The sequence below is a fragment of the Lethenteron reissneri genome, chromosome 68 (genome assembly GCF_015708825.2).
Source record: "Lethenteron reissneri isolate LAM-NWPU_2019-01 chromosome 68, ASM1570882v1, whole genome shotgun sequence".
NCBI classification, from domain to species: domain Eukaryota; kingdom Metazoa; phylum Chordata; class Hyperoartia; order Petromyzontiformes; family Petromyzontidae; genus Lethenteron; species Lethenteron reissneri.
Genome location: NC_083846.1, coordinates 1,495,119 through 1,519,357, shown reverse-complemented (window position 1 = coordinate 1,519,357; position 24,239 = coordinate 1,495,119). Strand labels below are relative to the sequence as shown.

The 24,239-nt window shown below is 52.5% G+C and overlaps 1 protein-coding gene and 1 pseudogene across 1 annotated transcript; one reads left to right on the top strand and one right to left on the bottom strand.

Annotated features, from left to right (window-relative positions):
- Positions 1-1,342: 1,342 nt before the first annotated feature.
- LOC133360282 (methylmalonyl-CoA epimerase, mitochondrial-like) lies at positions 1,343-6,353 on the top strand. Its single transcript, XM_061578920.1, has 4 exons — positions 1,343-1,531; positions 3,752-3,869; positions 4,913-5,024; positions 6,133-6,353. Exons 1-4 carry the CDS (start codon positions 1,356-1,358, stop codon positions 6,333-6,335), a joined length of 609 nt encoding a protein of 202 aa, XP_061434904.1. The 5' UTR covers positions 1,343-1,355; the 3' UTR covers positions 6,336-6,353.
- Positions 6,354-9,471: 3,118 nt separating this feature from the next.
- Positions 9,472-21,968, bottom strand: LOC133360421 (NADH-cytochrome b5 reductase 3-like; annotated as a pseudogene).
- Positions 21,969-24,239: the final 2,271 nt, after the last annotated feature.

Here is a 24,239-nt window from a genome sequence, read left to right as displayed (position 1 = left end):
AAGGGCACCACGGGGTGACCAGCCCCTCCGCACCCAGCGCCACCCCTCCCACCAGCCCCACCCTCCCCACCAGTCCCTCCCCACCCTCCCCACCCAGCCCCTCCCCACCCAGCCCCTCACCACCCAGCCCCACCCCTCCCATTTTTGAATGCACGTCGGACGGACACAATAATTCCCTGTGGGCTGGTGGAACCAGGTGGTTCCTACCAGTATGAGTAATGTGGTTCCTTACTTTGGTGGGGAGGTGGGGGGGGTGCAGAGATGGTTAAAATTAGATTCAAAATCACAAGCGATTCCATCAATTTCCCGGTATCGACCCCCAATTATCTGGAGAGTTGGCCGGTAAGTCCTCGTTTAACGCGGCAGTCGTAGCAGTAGCGGACGCACTCCTGCAAAAAGTGCTGCGTAAAAGCGAAAAAATTTCCCCCCGTAAATAAAACGTGTACGCACGCCGCACCACGCAAGTTGAGATGGCGGGACAACTAACTTGAGGGCACCGTACAATCCTGCGTGTTGTACGCTTAACCGCTCGGCCACCACCGCTCAAGAAGACATCTTCGTCGTCGACTGCGCAGAAACCGCGCTATAACGGGTGGTGGGGGGCTTTGGCCGATTGAACAACACTGATCCTATGATCACTGTTTCGTTGCTTTCATGGCTTTATTTTGGTGATTTCGAAATGTGTATTGGTTTAGCCATGTTTGTTTGTTGTAGTACAGTTAGACTGATGGCCTTAATCTAAGTTGTCTTGTGGTTGTTGTTGTTGTTTGACTTGCATCCCTGGGATTTTTGCACACAGTGTTGGTGTATGGTGATTTTTTTCTGCAATATTTTGCTGTCTTTTCTTGGATTTTTTGTTTGCACTTAGTCACATATTCACTTTAAGATGTTTTTTTGTTTTTTGTTTGTTGCGGTTGCACCCGATTCAAGAGCCGAATGGCTCACAGGGCTATACCTAATACATGAACTTGAACTACCAAAACAGGCTCAGAGCTGCTAGACTGAGGCTCCCCTAGAGTGCAGTGGTGTACATTCAAGAAGCTCATAAGTCTCTGCACCGTTGTGCGAAAAGTGTTCCCGCCCAACGAGAGAATTCGCCTTATAGCGAAAACGCGTTGTGCGAACGCGCGTTAAGCGAGGACTTACCGGCGGTACGGCGCGGCCAATCACCACGATCGATTCCAATTTTTTTTTAAAGTTTAACGCGATTCGATTCCCATTGCAATACACACAACGCGTGATAATCGCGACGTTTCGATTCGTCGGAACCCGGTTGTGCGAATCGGTTCGATTACTTCCGGCGACAGAATCGACTCGCGCGATTCCGCCGCCGGAACTAATCGAATCGATCCGCGATGACGTCACCGATAGCAATGGCGACCTTGAGGACGCAGCTGCTACTGCTGCTGAGGCTGTCGAAGACGACGGCGGCGGCGGCGTCTCTCGGGGTCCCGAGGCGCTCGGCGGCCTCCCGTCTCGGCCCCCTCGCAGGCGGCACGGCCACACGGCGGGGCCTCGCTCAACACACCGGGTGAGGGTGGTGGTGGTGGCGGCGGTGAAGCGTCCCGGCCATAGCAACGTGGAGTTGGTGTCGAGTGTGTGTGGCCTCAAGTTGGCTTCACTTTCTGCGGTTGCCCAGTACTTTTTTTTGTCTTTTAGGGCCGGTAAAATACCTACCACTTTGTGATTGTTGTGCTGTGGATGGACTTGGTCCCGCCGATAAGAATGTGGAATTTCCACCAACGGCTCATTAGATAATGGAGACAAAACGCATGAGTGGACTATGTCTCTACATATAAGTATTTTGTTGATGCAACCCATCGGCCCCAGGATTGCACATTTTAAAAGTCATTGTCCACTGCTTGTATTGTTTCTGTGGTGAACAATATGTAGTCAATTAAGGAGTCATCGCTGATTGTTTTATTCAAGTTCTCTACGACGAGCCTGTGTTGTTATTGTGAGTTGTGCACGAAATAATTTGCGTCTAACTCATATGACTCCCATGCCTTAGAGGTTTCCCCATTATCCAGAGTTATTTTGGAGGCTTTAACATCTGGCACAGCGCACCACCAGCATTTGGCTGATGAGACACGAATTCTAGATTTGAAGCTTTCGTGACTGCAAGGATTCATACTCTTAGTTTTTTCGGTAAAGTCACGTAGGTAAAAAATAATAGAGAAGACAGAGTCTTCTCGACAGCATGTTCTCCACCTGAGGACGGCTGCTTGCGTTGTGGCCGAAACGTCGTGAGAATTATTTTATTATGTTTTATTTTTATTATTTTTATTTCCATTCTACGTGACTTTACCGAAAGAACCAAGAAGATGAATCCCTGCAGTCACGAAAGCTTTACATCGAAATTATTAAACCTGTTATGGATATTATTCGCGGAAGCAGGAGGTCGTGAGGTCAATCACGACCCTGACATCTATATATTTGGAGTTTGAATGTTCTCCCTGTGGTTGCGTGGATATTTCTCTGGGCTCCGGCTTTTCACTCCACATTTAGAATCAACATCACGCGTTTAGAGTCTCTGTCTGCTGCTAGACATTTCCACGTGATGATAAGCGACTTCGTCTAGCTATCATTTGTGGCCAGGTCACTTCTGAAAATAGCTATAAAATAATACTGGTTGGAACCTCCTGGTTACACCAGCCCACAGGGGATTATTGTGTCCGTCCGTCGTGCATCCAAAAATGGGAGGGGTGGGGCTGGGTGGAGAGGGGAGGGTGGGGAGGGGCTGGGTGGGGAGGGGAGGGTGGGGCTGGGTGGGAGGGTGGGGCTGGGTGAGGAGGGCTGGGTGAGGAGGGGCTGGTCACCCCGTGGTTCCCTTATAAAACTCAATGTTTAACCTACTCACGCCGGCTTGTGCCCGTCCTCACAGTCGGGCATATTTTCGGAATACACCACGCCGCCGTTGACCCTGGCCATTGACCGAGCAACCCAACGTTCATACCAGCTCGCTCAGCAGGACTGTGTTTACTCCACCCCAGTTGCTGGGCAGTGAAAGTGAATCGTGACTTGTTAATTCCCCCCCTCGCCGAGCAAGTAGTTGGGCAGTCTCCCTCTTTGGTGATCATCAGCAGTGTCGAACTCGTGCTCCGGGCCACTGCTCCACCAGTGGGGGTGACAGCGTGGAGAAGAGTGATCATTGTGTTAACACTTCCTTTAGTTGGTTTGGCACTCACTAGAGCAGTGGTGGTTCTTAACCACCACTGGGGGTGTGAGATGCCCTTTCTGTGGGGAGCGAGACGTGGCCAGATTTCTTTTTTTTTAGAAGGTAAATCATCGAAAACACAAATTAAGCACGGGCACATCAGTTAAAACTTACTTTGTTTCATCAAAACCTGTGTATTAACATTGCTTCTTTTTACGATTGAGAACCAAAGGGGTGCATTTTTCGATTTAAAGCTTTCGTGACTGCAGGGATTCATGTTCTTTGTTCTTTCGGTAAAGTCACGTAGAAGGGAAATAATAAAATAATAAAAATAAAACATAATAAAATACAATTCTCACGACGTTTCGGTCACAACGCAAGCAGCCGTCCTCAGGTGAAGACCAGGTCTGTCGGAAAGACAGCGTCTGAATGACGCTGTCTTTTATATGTTTTATTTGTATTATTTTTTATTTCCCTTCTACGTGACTTTACCGAAAGAACCAAGAAGATCAAAGGGGCGCAATTAAGAGTTCCGGGGATTTCTTCTTCTTCTGGTAATCATCATCAGCGTTGCCGGGCCCCGTTGTTCCCCAGGCTCCCGGGAGCCGTCGGGGAGCGGCTGTGGGGCTTGGGACGCCTCAACCACGTGGCGGTGGCCGTGCCCAACCTGGAGGCGGCTACGCGGCTCTACAGGGACGTGCTAGGCGCACAGGCAAGGATGTCTCGCTCCGATTAAACGATACAGCAGACCCGAGGTTCCACAGTGACGTCGGTTAACGTTTCGCCTCCCATAGGGACCCCGTGTATTCCGGCTACCGTTAACATTTTGACTAACGGTACCATGTTTACGTCACGCGCACTCGGGGCGCCAATTGTTGGTCAATCCGAGTGCTCGTAAGCAGGGCTGAGTAAATGCAGAGGGAAAAACCGGAGGACCAGGAGAAAAATCCACGCGACCACGGGGAGAGACACACAGACTTAATTTATACACTTTTACACGTAGGCTTTCATGACCAATGTTCATCATAAAGGGTTTTTTTTTGGGTGATATCGAAATATACAGCAGGCGTCAGTGTCAGGATCGAACCCACGACCTTGTGCATACCAGACTGTTGGGGCAAGTGCTGTTAGCGAGCACCTATTAAGGGCTGGCACGGTAAACGAGGCGGTGGGTGGCCGGCACCACGCCCGGCCGCCTTTGTCTCCCCAGTGGCGATGTTAACACACCGCACCAGGTACTCATTTGAGGCCGAGTTGACTTAGGGGAGGCCCAGGACCGGTTCAGATATTCGTCACTGGTGTTCGACATGAGTGGGAATTTAACTCAGGTTGCCGGGTTTATACCGCTAAAATGTATACGTACATATGTCATAGCAGATGATATCTACCGATTGAAAACGTTCTTGTTTCAAAGGTATTTTGTGGCTAAAGCAGTTTGCCCGTGTTAACATCTATTGGCCCCGGTTTGTGAGCGCTGCTTGCCGTGGAGAGCTAAACGCGGTTTGCCATGCCCAATAGTTACCGTGGTTAAAATTGATCGGCCGTGGTTGGTGAGCGAGCGAGTTTATCTTTTATCCGCGGATAAAGGGGTGCGTGCCGTGCGTCCGCCAGTGGTTCGCCACAGATTCAAACCTGCCGGCCACGTCTTAGCGAGGACCGCTTTGCCGCGGTTGGCCAAGACGCGGATCGTTTTCCCTGCTGCGTGCAGCCCGCCGGCCGCAGTTTTGGCGAGTGCCGCGCGATTACCGTCCGCAGGTGAGTGGCGTCGTGCCGTTGCCAGAGCACGGTGTCTCCACGGTGTTCGTGGACCTGGGCAACACCAAGATTGAACTCCTGGAGCCGCTGGGAGATAAAAGTCCCATCGCAGGTGACACCCGGCATCTTCCGCCATCTCGCGTTGTCCCGCATCGTTAGTCTACGTCCTTACGGCTGCCTCGGGACATATTTGCGTCCAGTCTTGCATATTCCGCGTGTTCCACCTTTGTTCTCATCGTCTGCCCAACGCTACTGCTCTATTTACCCTTTGGCCCTTCCGAGACGTGTATTTTGCAAGTCGCAGGGTGGGTGTCTCTGTTTCACCGCTGTATTTTGGAGAGCGCGAGCGGGTCGGCGATAATTTTATTTAGAGAGGCGCCGCTGTTTTTAAAAGACATCTCACCGCAGAGAACCGTAGCGACACTGACCGCACTCTGTGGTAGCTGGCGCCAAACTGTGCCACGGGCCCTCCCGCATGGTGGTGAGATGTTAACTACCTCGCCTGGTATACAGGAGGTCGTGGGTTCGATTGTGACCCTGACGTCTGTGTATTCGGAGTTTGCTTATTCTCCCTGTGGTCGTGTGGATTTTCTTCTCCCGATCCTCCGGTTTTTCCCTCCACGTTTAGAATCGGCATGCATTTCCAGATTTGGCTGTCGCTATAACTTGGTTGAGCGATCATGTGTAATAGCCACGCCGCTTCTGAAAAAGAGCTACATCGTTCAGTGGGCCTTACCTGGTAAAATAAAATAGTTTAGTTTTATTTGTATGTTTTTTTAGTGATTTGCTTAGCTTCCTATACTTTGCTCCTACCGTGTTTTTTTTGTATTGTTGGAACGTTCTGACCCACCCCTACTGGACATCTGTGAAAAGTAGCTTTACCTGGTGAGATCAAAAGTTGAGTTTAACATGGCCTTTAAACACGTTCCTTCAGAGTGGGCAGGTAGGAACTTGGTTGGACGGCGCATTCGTGCGATCCGTGTCACGCGGCGCAAGCTGCGGGGGGCGGCGCGTCACGTGGTGCTGAGCCCGCCCGAAGCGCTCTATGAAATACAAATCGAGGGCGTGGCTATGCACGACAGACAAATAATCCCTGGTGGGCAGTGCGGAACTGTTGTTCCTACCTGTACTTCCGATGTACGTGTACTGTTGACGTACGCGTACATCATGGGCAAGGGGTTAACTGTCCCGTCTATGCTCTCTCTCTCCTGGTGCTGCAGGCTTCCTGGCGAAAAACGCCAGCGGGGGTCTGCACCACGTGTGCCTTGAGGTGGACGACTTGGCGGCGGCGCTGAGTGCCGTGCGCGCCATGGGGGTGCGCCCCCTGGGCTCGGAGCCCCGCTTGGGCGCGCACGGAAAACCCGTCATCTTCCTGCACCCCAAGGACTGCAGCGGCGTGCTCGTGGAGCTTGAGCAGGCGTAGCCGGGGACACGGTGGGGGGCGGAGACACGGTGGGACACGGTGACCGGAGGTGAGGTGGGAGACGGTGGGGACACGGGTAGAGACATGGAGGTGAGGTGGGAGACGGTGGGACACGGGTAGAGACACAGAGGTGAGGTGGGAGACGGTGGGACACGGGTAGAGACACGGAGGTGAGGTGGGAGACGGTGGGACACGGGTAGAGACATGGAGGTGAGGTGGGAGACGGTGGGGACACGGGTAGAGACATGGAGGTGAGGTGGGAGACGGTGGGACACAGGTAGAGACATGGAGGTGAGGTGGGAGACGGTGGGACACGGGTAGAGACACGGAGGTGAGGTGGGAGACGGTGGGGACACGGGTAGAGACACGGAGGTGAGGTGGGAGACGGTGGGGACACGGGTAGAGACACGGAGGTGAGGTGGGAGACGGTGGGACACGGGTAGAGACACGGAGGTGAGGTGGGAGACGGTGGGACACGGGTAGAGACACAGAGGTGAGGTGGGAGACGGTGGGACACGGGTAGAGACACGGAGGTGAGGTGGGAGACGGTGGGACACGGGTAGAGACATGGAGGTGAGGTGGGAGACGGTGGGGACACGGGTAGAGACATGGAGGTGAGGTGGGAGACGGTGGGACACGGGTAGAGACACGGAGGTGAGGTGGGAGACGGTGGGACACGGGTAGAGACATGGAGGTGAGATGGGAGACGGTGGGACACGGGTAGAGACACGGAGGTGAGGTGGGAGACGGTGGGGACACGGGTAGAGACATGGAGGTGAGGTGGGAGACGGTGGGACACGGGTAGAGACACGGAGGTGAGGTGGGAGATGGTGTGACACAGGTAGAGGCAGCAGGACATGGGAAGACGGTGGGACACGGGGAGAGACATGGAGGATGCAGGGGTCACGGCAGGACACAAGGAAACAGGGGACCGGAATAGCGTGACACGGGGGATAGCGACCCGCAGATGCTCAGGCAACACGAGACATGGGGAGGGCTGGGTATGGGGACGTATGTATGTGTGTGTGTTGAACTTCTTTCGCACCGTACGTAGCCAACAGTGTTAATCAGAGGAGACACTGGGACTGCGAGCTCTTGCGAGGGGGTACATCGATACCAGATAAGCACTTAGAACAAGTGTCGTGTACGTGTGGGGGGGGGGGGGTGTTCGCTGTTAAGTGTGTACGGACAGCAGTGGGCACTGTATTCTGGTGTTGCCCAAGTGGCATGTTCAATTGGACAAATCTGTTGTCAGTTAAACATTGCGTAATGAAGCAACACGCCACCACATTTCAATGAACACAGAGTGAAAATCTGTTAACCGTTTTAAGCGTTTCACAAATTACGATAATATAAAAAGACACAAATACCTCACTTTGAATGCACGTGTAGCGTTTATTTAAGTTAATCCTGCACGAGGCTCGGCTTAATTAGAAATTAAGGAAATCGTGTACAAAAAGAGAAAAATCCGTCATTCGCAAACTCCATTCCAAGGTACCAACGAGCCACTCCCGCGTTTTGAATGTTTGCACATCTCCCCAACGGAAGACCACGTCTCCCTGGGATCGTTCGCGTGCAGAAACGGAATTCGGGAGTAGATTTCAGCACAAACTGAACTGGGAGGCCGACAGATCTAAGTAGTGTGGCTCACGGTTCGAGGTTGGAGTTTGGGTCCAGGTTAGGATTAGAGACAAATAGGCACCTTTGTTTGCCCTGTTTGAAACAGCACCAGACTGGGTCTGTAACTGCAGAGTGAGTTTGGAAAAGCCAATTATGATGGTGCCCGCTGTTAGCCAGATGGGGTTCCATATTTTTTGTGCGCGATGACGAGCAATGATTGCAATTCGCCAGTCACAGACTCGCACAGAACCACCGCCTTGCATTGGCCCATAGACTAAGACCCACACAGAGACCCACAGAAATCCATACAGACAAAACCCACAGACTCGCCCAGAGACCTGCATACGCTCATACGACTCGCACAGAAGACAGAACAACTCGCACAGAGAACCCAGAGATCGACTCGAAACAGACACCCACAGACTCGCATAGTCCCACACTCGAGAACACAATGTCGTGTGAGTGATGGATCGCACTTCACCGTAGTCACCGCTCACCTCCCAGATGTAGTTCTAACCCAGTTAAGCGCAATCCAGAAAAAATCTAGCAAAGGCGGCAGTACAAACAGTGCCGAGGTTCGGGTTGGGCTGTGGTTAGGGGTCATTGCAAATGACGCTTTGGCCAGACATGGACGGATGTGATGAGGCCGAAACCTCTGCAAGGTTAGCTTTTTGGTCTCGTCGTGGTTTCACGTTCAGTGGCATAAGTAGCGCTCTGCCCTAGCCTCGCCGTGAGCCCTGCTTCGCTGGTCTCGACGCACGCAACAAAAACAACAACAGCGGCGTCTGAGAGCGAAGAATAATAACGACAATTTCTATAGCGCCGTCAACATTGCAAGCCGTTACACGGGTGCTAAGCGAGCGGATGGTTGGGTGAATACGTGTACGAGTGAGTGAGTGAGTGAGGGTGAGTGGGTAAGTGTATGAGGGTGAGTGGGTGAGTGTGAGTGAGTGGGTAAGTGTATGAGGGTGAGTGGGTGAGTGTGAGTGAGTGTATGAGAGTGTGTAAGTGGGTAAGTATGTAAGTGTATGAGAGTGAGTGGGTGAGTGTGAGTGGGTGAGTGAGTGTATGAGGGTGAGAGAGTGAGTGGGTGGGTAAGTGTATGAGAGTGTGTAAGTGTATGAGAGTGAGTGGGTGAGTGTGTAAGTGGGTAAGTATGTAAGTGTATGAGGGTGAGTGAGAGAGTGTGTGAGTGTATGAGAGTGAGTGTAAGTGGGTAAGTGTATGAGAGTGGGTGAGTGTGTAAGTGTATGAGAGAGTGTGTAAGTGAGTGTGTGTGAGTGAGTGTGAGTGGGTAAGTGTGTGTGAGTGAGTGTGAGTGAGTAAGTGTGTGCCAGTGCGTCTCCTCACTGTGGGAAGTGAGCGAACGACGGTTGGGTGAATCGACGTGTGCGAGTGGGCGAGTGTCTCAGGGAGAATGGGTTGCCTGAAATGACTTGTCTGTGCGCGAAGTGAGCGAGCGAATAAGCAAGTCTCAACCTCACTGTGGGAGTAGATGAGTGAGCGACTGGTAAGCGGGCGGACAAGCGCCGGTCTCGACGATCGGCCGAGGAGCTGTCCCGCCCCCCGCCCGGCGTCGTCCCGTCGCGCGCGACCTCAGTAGGCGAAACGCGACGTGGCGGCGTATCCCAGTTCGTCCAGCGCGGGGTTGCACGCGAACTGCAGCATGGGCGGCGGTCCCGCACATGAGCACGAGCACGTCGGCCGAGGGCGGGGGCAGGTGCCGCGCACCATCGCCGCGCTCACAAAGCCCTGGCCAAACTCCCAGCCTGCGGGGGGGGGAGGGGAGACACGGAGGTACAACGCGGCCACCGACTCGTTATCGTGGTCACGTCGTCAGCCGGTGGTTCAATCTAACCGCCGCCGGACCAAGGCCTTCCCCCCCCCCCCCCCGCCGCCGAAGGCCGTGGGGGCCAACTCGCGGTTCTCGCACCGCGGCACGTAGCCAACCGCGTATCAATCGGAAGTGCGAGGTGGGGGGGACAGCAAGCTAAACGCAACAACAAGCAGTCTTCATATTCTTTGGGTCTTTCGGTAAAATTACTTAGCTTCAAAGAAAAATAACAAAATACTACGCCGTTTTGATCACAACACAAGCGATCGTCAACAGGAGGACGATTGCTTGTGTTGTGATCGAAACGTAGTTTTTTGTTATTTTCCTTGAATCTATCTACGTGACTTGACCGAAAGACCCAAAGAATATGAGTCAATATTTAAGTGAGTCTTCAACCTGGAAGAGAACTCATTTCTTTAGAACCGCCTTGTTTTTTTTCGTGTTTCGTCGCCTTCCCCTAGCGGCGGGACTGATCACGAGGCGTCGACGAGGTAGCCACGACGTGGTGGGTTAGGGGGGTTAGACAGGGCACATGGGTGGGTGGAAAGGTGGGGTCGGCAAGCAGGTAGACAGACAACGGGATAGGCAGCAGGTAGTCGGGTGGAGAGGTCGGTGGGCAGATAAAACAGGTGGATAGGTAGGTAAATGGGTGGGTAGTTGTGCAGGAAAGATAGGCTTATAGGTGGGGTGGTAGGTAGTTGAGCAAGCAGGTAGTTGGGCTGATGGATGGTAGGTTGGTGAGGGGGTAGGGGTTTTTAAGCAGGTGAATGGAGAGATATGTGGGTGGGTGGGAAGGTGGGCAGGCAGGCAGGCAGGCAAGTAGGTGGGCAGCTAGACTTATGGGTATGTAGGTAGGCAGTGTTGTTGCTGATGGATGGGTAGGTAGGTAGGTGAGGAGGTAAGTATTTAGACAGGTAGACAGGCAGGCGGGTGGGTGGCCGTCTGGCTTGCGGTGTGGCCCGTACCCTGTGGTGCGCGGTCGAGTGTGAACCACAGCTTGAACTTCTGCGGATGTTCAGCCGCAACCTCCTCCAGCTCGGCACGCAGCAAGATGTCCTTCTCCTCCTGCACGCGGCCACACAAAGACAAAGATCCCCCGTGTAGCCTGTGACAGACTGATGGGGGGGGCGAGTGCTGTTTGCGAGTAGCAGCACCTATGAGGGCCGTCACGGCACACGAGAGGGGGCGTGTGGCCGGCTCCACGCTCGGCCGCCTTTGTCTCCCCAGTGGCGATGTTTACCTGCACATCGCACCAGGTACGCGCCTTAGTCGGCCTAGGGGAGGCCCAGGACCAATTCAGACGTGGTGTGTTGTGGTAGTGGTGTGTTGTGGTGCGGCATGGTGTGTTGTGGCATTGTGTGTTGTGGTGCAGTACGTTATGGTGCGACATGGTGTGTTGCGGCATTGCATAGTGTGGCATGTTGTGGTTTGTTCTCCTGTGCCATGGTGAGTTATGAAGCGGTGTGTTGTGGCGAGGCATGAAGTGTTGTGGTGTGAAGAGGAGTGTTGTGGTGAGGCATGGAGTGTTGTGGTGAGGCATGGAGTGTTGTGGTGTGACATGGGAGTGTTGTGGCGTTTGAACCCACCTGGTTGGCAAAGATGAGGTGGCACGTGGTCTTGTCTGCGGGATTGTTCACGATCTGCCGCACGAGCTGCAGCATCGGAGTGATTCCTGAACACGACACCGGACACAGAGCGCTGGGCCACAAATACAAAGATCCCCGTACAGCCTGAACACACTGTTGGGGCAAGTGCTGTTAGCAAACGCACGCACGCACAGCGCTGACCAACGCCATCTAAAAAACGATTATCGTGGACCGTGCGAGGTACGACATCGTCGTGCAGTGTACGCACAACCACACTCATCGGTGGTGCGCGGGAAAGGATAAACTGTGGGTCTCTGTGTGAGTCTATAGGTCTCTGTGTGAGTTGTGGGTCTCTGTGTGAGTCTATGGGTCTCTGTGTGAGTCTGTGGGTCTCTGTGCGAGTATGTGGGTCTCTTTGCAAGCATGTGGGTCTCTGTGCGAGTCTATGGGTCTCTGCGTGAGTCTATGGGTATCTGTGCGAGTCTGTGGATCTCTGTGCGAGTCTGTAGGCCTCTCTGTGAGTTTGTGGGTCTCTGTATGAGTCTGTGGGTCTCTGCTTGAGTCTATGGGTCTGTGCGAGTCTATGGGTCTCTGCGTGAGTCTATGGGTCTGTGCGAGTCTATGGGTCTGTGCGAGTCTATGGGTCTTTGTGCGAGTCTATGGGTCTCTGTGTGAGTCTATGGGTCTCTGTGTGAGTATGTATGCATGCATATTGAACTTCTTTCACACCGTACATAACCAACCGCGCTAACTGGAGGCGCGCGGCGGGAGGGCGGGTAAAACAAACTAAACACAACAACAACAAGCAGTTCTGAAGAAACGCATTTTTCAATGTGGACGACGCTGTAACAGCGCGTGGCAGCGCTGGCGGGCTCACCCGTGCCGCCTGCGATCATGCCCAGCCGCCGCACTTTGCGGTCCTGCGGCTCCGACTTCTTGTCGGGCCGGATGGCGAAGACTCCTGGATGGGGGGGGGGGGGGGGAGGCAGAGAATCGGGCCGGCGATCAAACTCCGCGGTCGATCCGAGCGTTGCCGCCGAGCGACGAGAGAAAAGCATTCTCGCTCGCAGTGCGACGCGCGGGACAAAGCGCGACGATGATGATGATGATGTTCGTGTGTTGGCCGGGGGGGGGGGGGGTGCCAGTGGCCCCCCATGGGGCCTTGCAATGAATAATACTGATCCAGACTAAGACTACCAAAGGGTCCATTGTTAATTCAAGAGGCTCAGAGCTGCTGGACTCCCCTAGAGTTCAGTGGCGTACATTCAGAAAGCTCATAGACACAACGGACTTAAAGTCTCTGCTCGGGTTCAGTCAGTGGCGTAGCCATCAAGGTGTGCAGGCGGTGCAACTGCTCCCGCGCCAGTGGGTCGAAGAGGTGGGGGGGTAACCCAACCCGGGCGTGCCAACCACGCTGCTGATGCCACTGCACGGGAGGCTGCCCCCCCCCCGCCCCACGTCACCGTGTCCCCCTCTCGCCTGGAGCCTTGTAGACCAGGAGGCCGTTGGGCCCGCGGAAGTCGATGCCGTCGCCGATGTTCATCTGGTCCAGGTACTGGGACATCTTCCCGCCCTCTGGGAATTTCGGGTGGACGCCCTTGAAGTAGACCTGCATGCGTACACACACACGCATCACGCGTACACACACGTCACGCGACACATACACGCACACATACACACGCGTCACGTACACACGCGTCACGCGACACACATGCGTGTCACGCGACACATACACACGTCACGCGACATACACACACACGTCACGCGACATACACACACGCGTCACCTCCGGTTATCCTCGCAGCAGCGGCTGTCGGCTGGCCATCGAACAAAGACGGTGGTCGCCGCACCGCGCGCTTCTGTGGCCGTCTGGAACGCTCTTCTGATATTAGGAAGCCGCTGGAGCTATGGAACTTTTCAATCGTCATCTCGATTGACAAAGTCATTTCTTTGGAACTGCTTATTGCGTTTAGTTTGTCGTCCTTGCCCCGCACCTCCGATTAGCGCGGTTGGCTACGTACGGTGCGAAAGAAGTTCGACGTACATCCATACGACTGAGAAAATGATGTCACGCACGGACTACAACTTGAGTAAACTGATTCTAGATTTGAAGCTTTCGTGACTGCAAGGATTCATACTCTTAGTTTTTTCGGTAAAGTCACGTAGGTAAAACGTTATCATGTGCACCAACAGGGGCTTGCGCACAAACACGTCCATGTCTACTACACCTCGTGCTCTCTTTTAGCCCCGCCCCCCCCCCCTCCCCAATACGTTCCATTCATTGGCTGCCACATTCTGATAAGCTCCCCCCCCTCTCCTCCCCCTTAACTTGTATTTAAGAACTTGCATCTTGGAATCCCTGCCTCACTTGCTGCAGCAAATCTGGCTGTGACGGTCCCACCTGAAGACGGAGACTTGTGTTGCCTCCGAAACGTCGTGATTTTTATTATTATTTTATTTTTATTAATTTTAATTTCATTTTTTTTACCTACGTGACTTTACCGAAAAAAACTAAGAGTTTAACTAAACTAGCACCGCCGGGGTGATGTTGACGGCGGTGACGCGACGGCGCTGACGTGACACCCGGGTGACGTGACACCCGGGTGACGGGACTGTCTCACCTTCACCACGAGGTCCACGTAGCCCTTATCCTCATCGCGCGACACCGGCGTGTAGGGCCGGATCACCAGGTTCCCGTCCACCTTGGTCGTCAGGTACACGTGCTGACCTGGCAGCGATCAACGACACACAAACACGCACAACACTTTAGTAGCTTATCATCTCTTACGGCTCGATCCCGAGCTATTCATGCTTTAATGTTTGCATTGTCCTTGTGCTGGTTGCCTTTTGGCGTTTCTCCGATCTAACGCCGGCGGTGAGACAAGGCCATCAAGGAGGCCGTCTCTGGTGTAGGCCAATCAGTTTCAAGGAGAACGCCTTATCAGTGCACATTTTGTTGTGGTTGTTGCATTGTTACCACAAGTGCTTGTGGTTAATGCAGGCTTGATGCCTCGTAGTATTTGGTCTTTCAACATCTTATAACCACCCTGTGTTCTTGCTGGAAAGGCTTAAGCCTATTATTTTGTTGTCATCATCCTGATACTGGCAAAAAGAGTCCCCCATAAATAAAATAAAATATAAAATTGACTACGTTTGAGTCTCAATTGTTTGGGTCTCAATCAAGATCCTGTAACCTGGTCTCCTGGAGTTCTTTCAAGACTCTGAACCTGAAACCCAATCTCCCGAGAGGCAGAACTCAATACGTTCATCCCGAAAGATGATCTCCCCTGGAGCTTAAGTCTCAGATCATGAATGTGAAATTCGCTCTCTTGGAACGGACACGAAAAACACGCTGCTCCGTGAGCGTAGCGCATCAGCCGTGAAGGCGCGGGGTATTTACTCGTTAAATAATGACAAAACCAGCAGCAGGCGTCGTCACAGTCGGGATCGAAAACCCACGACCTCCTGCATACCAGGCGAAGGAGTTAACATCTCCTATCCACCGTGGTGCCCTCGACACCCCGACACTCAAGGCAGGGGGCGCCCACCACGGAGACCGAGCGACGTCACAAGCTGGCGCGCAGGCACGAGACGGAGCGCCGCAAGCGGCCACTTGGGGCAAGGCCTTCATCTAGCAGTGGATAGACCACGGCTGACGCCGACGACAACGACGATTGTATCCCATCCTTGCAGCGACAGGGACTCACCCACGGGCAGTCCCAGCACATGCTGCGGAGACGGAAGTGCAAAGCGGAACTTCCTCGTGTCGTGGCTGATGATCTGCCGAGTGGACAAACGGAGAGGGGGGGGGGGGGGGGGAGAACAGCCGTCACCGGGGGCCGACACGGCAGGAGGCACCACGGGTAGCCAGAGGTCGCAAATGGGTTTTGATTCCTTACCCTACCCGGCCGCACCAGGGTCGCAAACGGGTACCCATACCCGTACCCGGCTGGGTACGGGTAGCCGGGTATCGGGTAGGGTACGGGTATCGGATACCCGGTTGCGACCTCTGCGGGTAGCCGAGTCGGCACGAGGAGCCGCCCGGCTACTGTGTTCCCGGCGCATTGGACTGTCGCAACCACACCTACTCACGGGCCGAGTGACATACCCACGTATGGAACGACCCACCATTACATACGTGAACACTCATTTCTTTAGAACTTTGTGTCTGGATGGGCTTCTCGTCGTTAATGTACATATGTTGAAGTTCTTTCTCACCATATAAGAATTGGTTTTACCCTTTTCTGGCAATAAAAGAGCCGAGTTAAGATGTTTAAACACCAAACAGAAACCTTTTTGCAAGGAATCATGTCTGCATTGTGCACATATACTTGTGGTGAACATGCAAACAAAAAAGCATGCTCTGGTAGTTGATGATGCATTGTCTTTGACACCGATTGGTCCAAACCAGAGAGACAGCTTACTTTAGAGCCGAGTTTCAAACAGTGTTGGAAGGTCCCATTACGATATTCTTTCTCACCGTACGTAGCCAACCGTAACAATCGGAGGTGTGGGGCAAGGCCGACCAAACGAAACACAAAAAGCTGTTCTAAAGAAATGACTTTATCAATCTCGATGATTTAAAAGTGCACAGCTCCCAGTAACTTCCTAATATTGGAAGGGCGTTCCAGACGGCCGCAGAAGCGCATCCGAAAGCGCGCGATGTGGTGACCGTCTTCGTTTGATGGTCAGAACGTTTCCTTAAAACGTTCCGCATTTCACTCAACAACAACCTGGGAGCACAAAAGTGAAGTTCAACAATGGATGTCGCTGCACTGCCAACTGCTGCCTGTCACGTGTCCCCCCCCCCCCCCCCCATGGGCCTGCAACCGCCTCAACCCTCCCCCGGTCTGAACCCCTTGCTTAGATTCCCACGTATGACATCATACGCGTAGGTCACAGGCGCGCCTGACCTGGCCATTGCGAAACTCCGGAGGGAGCGAGAGGCATTCAGAACCAACCGGGGTTTGAACCCAGGCGCTCGGGACACGGACAAACACCGGACCTTGAACCCACGTGCGTTGAACACAAACACGCTCACACCAAAGGGTTCACTGGACTCTGATTTAGAAAAAAAAACTAAATCCATACCAGAAGTTGGCGATGCCCCAAGGACGCAGCTATTTCAAATGACAGTAACGCGGGACAACACGCCATCCCGCTCAGTTGCCTGGGTTCAAGCCCTAGTTCTGGGTGCCTCTCTCGGGACGTTCATAATGGCCATGTCGGAGCCAGTCGGCCGGAACCCATCAGATTTAAACTCCGGGCCTCCTCCGTGTCTCTCAGGAGGTTCACAGTGGCTGTGTCAATGGCACCTACGTACGTACAACTTCTTTCGCACCGTGCCAATCGCAGGTGCTAGTTGGGGACCTGCTGCATGTGAAGTGCGACAATCTTCCACAATCATGCTGGATGAGGGGTCTCCCCAGGGCATAGGGGTGGGGGTCGTGCGGGTTTACACGACCACACTTCACCAAACTGGGAGAGTACGGGGCTTGGTGAAGCAGCAAAGCGCAGAAGCGCTTACACTATGAGACCTCCTTTACCAGTGGCAAAATATAGTATTAGGTTTTTACCCTTTAAACTGGTACAAAACTGACACCTTTAAGGACAGTGCATATCATTACCATTATCCGAGTTGTTTCTTTTGTTTGCATTTTGACTGCTTGTGTTGAGGTTATTGCAAACATGATGCCTTGTATAAAGGTGTCAGTTTTGTACCAGTTTAAAGGGTAAAAACCTACTACTACTACGCAGAAGCGCTGTCGCAGAAATACAAAAGTGGCCTTTGTTGCGTTGCCCTCTGGGTGCCCGAAACGTTGTCGCCCCAGGGGCAGCCCTGCAACGACTTGTTGTTGTGCAGGGCGGTCGCCCGTCCCGAGATTCCAAGCGCCATTCCCGGCTCAATCCTTGTTTGCGCCTGCGGGGGGGGGGTCTAACAAGATCGGGCGGGCGCGTTCTGGCCCACGTGGAATGCAGAGGAGACCGTCATTCGGCGAATGGATTGACAGAGGGCCACGTGCACGCTCGCACGCACACAAAGATAAAGATCCCCCGTATAGCCTTAACAGACTGTAGGGGCAAGTGCTGTTAGCGAGCACCTATGAAGGCCGGAACGGTACACGAGGGGGTGGGTGGCCAGCACCACGCCCGACCGCCTTTGTCTCCCCAGTGGCGATGTTTACACACCGCACCAGGTACTAATTTGAGGCTGAGTCGACCTAGGGGAGGCCCGAGACCGGTTCAGATAATGGTCACCGGTGTTGGCCGTGAGCGGGAATCGAACCCGGGTCGCCGGGTTCATAGCGCAGCGTAGCGCTAACCGCTAGACCACCGCTCCCCACACACACACGCGCACACACACACGCGTGTAACTTGTACCACCAGTTCAGGGCCTCCCGACAGAGATGACCTTTGCCCCCCGACTGTTTTTTGTGAGCAGAAGGAGACGGAGTAAGAGGAAAAAATAATCCGATAAAAAAAAGACAGATACAGTAGATCATCGATAATCATCCGGCGGCTTCGGAGTGGTGCCGGATTTTCAAAAACACCGTCGGGGATCGAACCCGGTGCCCCCCCCCCCCTCCCCCGATACCTCCTTGTCGACCAAACGCAGCGGGTACTTGATGCTGGGATCTTTGAGAGTGACGGGGTCTTTGCTGGCCGCCGAGCCTCCGAAGAATAACCCCTTGAGCATGAATATCGCAAACGCCAGGCCGCCCAGGATCACGGTGAGCACCTGCAGGGAGGCGGGAGAGGGAGCACAAGCGGGAGGATTAATCCACAATTCAGGCTGTCGCGTGACGAGGCTGCTTTGTTGTAATTGTCCGGCGAAGAGTCGCTGTTTTGATTTAGTGTGCTGATCTTAAAGGTGCATTGAAAAATTATAATACTCCGATTGATGCTCCTGCTGTTGTGGAGTGACTCATGCAGCCAGCTACGGCTGCAGGGTTTTGGTAGTAAATGTTGTTTATGCCGTTTATTGTGAAAATTCCGTCACAGTTCCTATGATCACTGTTTCATTGGTTTCATGGCTTTATTTTGGTGATTTCGAAAAGTGTATTGGTTTAGCCATGTTTGTTTGTTGTAGTACAGAGTTAGACTGATGGCCTTAATCTAAGTTGTCTTGTGGTTGTTGTTGGTTGTTTGACTTGCATCCCACTGGGATTTTTGCACAGCGTTGATGTACGGTGCTTTTTCTGCAATATTTTGCTGTCTTTTCTTGGATTTTCTGTTTGCACTCATGTTCATGTTTTTGTTTGTTACGATTGCACCCGATTCAAGAGCCGAATGGCTCACAGGGCTATACCTAATAAATGAACTTGAATTGTAAATGCGGCAGTGGGTTTACTCTCACAGCGGTGAGTGCTGTACTACTGACGAATTGGCACGTTCTGTTTACGTGACAACCCCTTACCAATTGGCTGTGGCAGGTTGGTGGCGGGTTTAACGACACATTTATATATTTTAAGCGATCTAACCCAAGTAAAAAAAACTCTTATCAATCAGCAAAATATCTGCCAGTCAAAGTCCGTCCGTTGGTCGTGATAACTCCGAGTGACATTTTAGTGGGACGTTGTGTTGGGTTACTGCCCAGAACGGGATCCGAGCTAGCTCTGCAACATCAACTTCCGCACGCGCATGTTCTCCGACACACAAACGACAGCTCAGCAAAGCGGCTCATCACCATCATGTGGAAATGTACAGCAAGCAGGTAAATACTCTGAAAGCGTGTTTCTAAATGTGGAGGGGAAAGCCGGAGGACCCGGAGATAAATCCACGCAGTCACCACGGGGAGAGAGAGAGACATGCAAATTCCAAATACACAGCAGCAGACGTCGTCAGGGTCGGGATCGGACCCACGACCTCCTGCATACCAGGCGAGGTAGTCAACATCTCCTAGCCACCGTGATGATGATGAGAGAGAGAGAGACGCAAACTCCAAATATACAGCAGCAGGCGTCAGGGTCAGGATCGAACCCAGGACCTCCTGCGTACCAGGCGAGGTAGTTAACATCTCCTAGCCACCGTGATGATGAGAGAGACACGCAAACTCCAAATACACAGCAGCAGACATCGTCAGGGTCGGGATCGAACCCACGACCTTTAGACCAGGCGAGGTAGTTAACATCTCCTAGCCACCGTGATGATGAGAGAGAGACACGCAAACTCCAAGTATACAGCAGCAGACATCGTCAGGGTCAGGATCGAACCCACGACCTCCTGTATACCAGGCGAGGGAGTTAACATCTCCTAGCCACCGTGATGATGATGGGAGAGACACGCAAACTCCAAATATACAGCAGCAGACATCGTCAGGGTCAGGATCGAACCCACGACCTCCTGCATACCAGGCGAGGTAGTTAACATCTCCTAGCCACCGTGATGATGATGGGAGAGACACGCAAACTCCAAGTATACAGCAGCAGGCGTCAGGGTCGGGATCGAACCCAGGACCTCCTGTACACCAGGCGAGGTAGTAAACATCTCCTAGCCACCGTGATGATGATGAGAGAGACACGCAAACTCCAAATATACAGCAGCAGACGTCAGGATCGAACCCAGGACCTCCTGTACACCAGGCGAGGTAGTTAACATCTCCTAGCCACCGTGGCGCCCCATACGAACTCGGTCATCCGAGTTTGATCGCGAGCCACGCGGCTTAACAACATCAGTTGGCGAGTGACGAATCAGAATCTTTGTCATTCGACTCCAGGAGGAATCCGATGAGCTATGAAGCTCTTTGTTAATTGCACAGACGTCAGTCCTGCCCCTCCCCCCTCCCCCACACAGCCACCGCACGGCCCAGCGTGGTGAAGTATGGTCAAACGAACCCCATCCACCCAAACCTCCCATCCAGCAGTGGATGGAGCAAAGCGCCCCCCACGGTTCACGGGCCCGTTGGGGGGGGGAGGGGGGAGACGAGAGGGTCGCGCTCCCATTGGCTGCCGAGGTGGCGCCACGCGCGAGAGGCGCCCTCCGATTGGTCGAGAGAACGCGGCAAACGCTAAATAACAATTTAGCATTTGGCGATTGAATTATATGTGTCTACGTGTGTGTATATGTGTGTGTGTGTCTATGTGTGTGTCTACGTGTGTCTACGTGTGTGTATATGTGTGTGTGTGTCTATGTGTGTGTCTACGTGTGTGTGTGTGTCTATGTGTGTGTGTCTACGTGTGTCTATGTGTGTGTGTCTACGTGTATGTGTGTCTGCGTGTGTCTACGTGTGTGTGTGTGTACGTGCGTGTATATGTGTGTGTGTCTACGTGTGTGTGTGTCTACGTGTGTGTCTTTGTGTCTATGTGTGTGTGTGTCTACGTGTGTGTATGTCTACGTGTGTATATGTGTATGTGTGTCAATGTGTGTGTGTCTACGTGTGTGTCTATGTGTGCGTGTCTATGTTTGTGTCTACGTGTGTGTGTCTACGTGTATGTCTACGTGTGTGTGTATGTCTACGTGTGTGTGTATATGTGTCTGTGTGTCTATGTGTATGTGTGTCTGTGTGTGTCTTTGTGTCTATGTGTGTGTGTGTCTACGTGTGTGTGTAGTGTGGGTGTGAGTGTTGTGTGTGAATCGAACTCGGGTGGGCCCAGGTTCGTGGCGCAGCGTAGCGCTAACCACTGCGCCACCGCTCCCCACACACACACAAAGACAAAGATCCCCCGTGTAGCCTTAACAGGCTGCAGGGGCAAGTGCTGTTATAGCGAGTAGCAGCACCTATGAAGGCCGGAACGGCACACGAGGGGGTGGGTGGCCAGCAACACCCAAACACACACACATAGACACACACACGCACACATAGACACACAGACATAGACACACAGACAGACAGACACCCAAACACAGACACACAGACACGCAGACACACACTCACACAGACACAAAGACACGCGGACACACTCACAGACACACATAAAGACACACGCAGACAGACACGCACACACAGACAGACACACAGACACAAACAGACACGCACACGTAGACACGCACAGACAAACTCCACAACAACACGGCAGAGCAAGGGAGTTTGTAACACACCGCGCGGGCTACACCCAACTCTGGTTCATGCGACTCGTGTGTGTGGGGTGTGAGTGTGGTGCGTGGGTGGTGGTGTGGTGGGGCGTGAGTGTGGTGTGAATGTGGTGTATGTGTGGTGTGGTGTTGGTGTGTGTTGTGTGTGGTGGGTGTTGTGTGTTGCGTGTGGATGTGGTGTTGGTGGTGTAGTGTGGGTTGTGGTGTTGGTGTGAGTGTGGTGTGTTTGTGTGGTGGTGTATGGGTGTGGTGTTTGTGTGGTGTGTGTTGTGGTGTTGGATGTAGTGTGGGTGTGGTGTTTGTGTGAGTGTGGTGTGTTGTGGATGTGGGTGTGGTGGATGCCCACCACTCGGCACACGTTTACTCACCAGAGCCAGCACCATCGCTGCGAGCCTCACAACTCACAACTTGCGCTAATGGAGACGCTGATTCGTGGAGTGGGTGGTAGTGATGGTGAGTGGTGGTGATGGTGATGATGGTGGTGGTGGGGATGGCGAGTGGTGATTGTGGTGGGGATGGTGAGTGGTGGTGATGGCGTGGTGAGGATGATGGTGAGTGGGTGGGTGGGGCGGTGGGAGTGAAACGAGGACTCAAAGCGCCCTGGGGGCACCGACAAAGTTGAAAACACAAAAGGGGCCGTCCATAAATGACGTCACGCAATTTTGACCCCTCCCCACTCGTCACACGGCGTCACAAAGTCAGACCCCCCCCCCTTAAATGTGACGTCACAAAGCTCTGCCCCCCCCACCCCCCAAAACCATGGTTCCATTCTAAAAATAAAACATGCTTCAAATCGCTTTAAACTATTGTCATTGTAGTGCGTATTTCATGTGGCGCTGCACTCCGATGTTGTAGGAGAAAACATTTATTAATTTTATTAAGTTATTATTTTATTATTTCCATTCTACGTGACTTTACCGAAAGAACCAAGAAGATGAATCCCTGCAGTCACGAAAGCTTTAAATCGAAATTTAAGTTTTATTGTTGTATATTCCGAGTGGCTTGTTCATGTGCACGCGCGGAGCCCCAGTGCGTGTCTATTGTTGTGTCGATGCCGAGTGATCTATTCTTGTGCTGCCCTCAGAGCGTCTTGCAATGCTGCAGTGTCTCGCGCGCCGATTCGTCAAGCTCAGCCAATCAAACACGTTGGAAGGGGTGGCCTAAAATGCTAATTATGTACGGAAGCGCCGCCTATTGGTCAATGAATCACGTTCACGGACGCGCCTCGACTTACGAACGGGTTGAGTTCATGAGATCCGTGCGTAAGTCGGGGTGTCCGTAAGTCGGAGTGTCCGTAAGTCGGACTTTAGCTGAGCCTGGCCAAGCGGCGCGGGAAGAGCCGGGGGGTTGTTTGACCATACTTCCCCATTCAGGTTTAGTGCGGAAGTTGGTGGTGAACGCTGTGAGCATTGTAAAGTACATGGCGGTCCACATGTCCTGTGACCCCCCCCCCCAAACCATTTTAATTCTCTTCAAACTCAATTATTTTTTGTGCACCAATGGGTTGTGACAAGAAGGATTTATTTAAGCCCGAAGCAGGCGGAGGAGGATTTCTCCACAACTCTGTGGCTCTCGCCCAATGACGCAGCTGGTCTTTGTTATTGCCGGCGAAACGTCACGAAACTCGAATGGTCAATGTTGTCCGTGCAGGGGTCACCTGCACTACACGACGGAGCGCTGCCCCACCAAGCAGCTGGAGATGATACATCATCTGTCTAATAATAAACTAAATTTAGAAGAAAAAAAAGATTTATTTCAACGTGAATTGCCTAAAGAAGACAACATTTTAAGTTGTCCGTATCACAAAGCGCTGCTGCCAACGCGACGTTTTGGCCGCTTGTGTTGAACCAGAGAGTATCACTCCGAAATATTCACCTCGAAATTATTTGTCGAGTCGTGTCAGCTGATCTTTCATTGTTCTCGAAGCTTCGGGCAGCGTCGAAGGGGTTTGTGTGGTGTGGACTTGGAGGGTCGTGGAGCCGGCATTTGAGTGCTTTGTTGATTTCTATCGTTGTAGATTTGAAGTTTTCGTGACTGCAAGGATGCACACTCTTTGGTTTTACCGTATCAATTGATACGGTAATTTTGCTGTGACGGTTCCACCTGAAGACGGAAGCTTGTGTTGCCTCCGAAACGTCGTGATTTAATTTGTTTTCGTTTTTAACCTACGTGACTTTACCCGAAAAAACCCAGAGTATGGATTTGTATCCTGTTCGATCTCGACTTGAAGCTTTCGTGACTGCAGGAATCCATACTCTTTGGATCTTTCGGTAAAGTCATGTGGGTAGAAAATAAAATAAATCACGACGTTTCGGGCGCAACACAAGCAGCGTCCGTCATCAGGTGCGCCCGAAACGTCGCTGATTTATTTTATACCCACGTGACTTTACCGAAAGTACAAAAGCGTTTGTTTCGTGTTGTGTACGAACGCTTACCGTGGGTAGATAAGACAGTTGTACGACTTTCACGGGAAGGCCTAGAACACGAGGGCTTTTTTTTTTTATAAAACCATCATCATCATATTCTTAGGTTTTTTGGTAAAGTCACGTAAGTAAAAAATTTAAATGAAAGTTAAATTTCTCTCACTTGATACAGCTATCGTGCTGTGACGGTTCCACCTGAAGACGGAAGCTTGTGTTGCCTCCGAAACGTCGTGATTTTTATTTTACTTTTATTAATAAAACATTTTTACCGACGTGACTTTACCGAAAAAACCTAAGAATATGAATCCTTGCAGTCACGAAAGCTTCAAATCTAGAACCATCATCATCATGTCAGAGATCACTCACAACAGGCCCACCTCGTGAAGAATATCCCGAGTTGGGGGGGGGG

Bases quoted from the DNA above. Each gene is read 5' to 3' on its own strand.
- LOC133360282 (XM_061578920.1), top strand. From the start codon at position 1,356: ATGACGTCACCGATAGCAATGGCGACCTTGAGGACGCAGCTGCTACTG. The intron at 1,532-3,751 runs GTGAGGGTGGTG...GTTGTTCCCCAG, and splicing joins GGCCTCGCTCAACACACCGG to GCTCCCGGGAGCCGTCGGGG. The intron at 5,025-6,132 runs GTGACACCCGGC...CTGGTGCTGCAG, and splicing joins AGATAAAAGTCCCATCGCAG to GCTTCCTGGCGAAAAACGCC.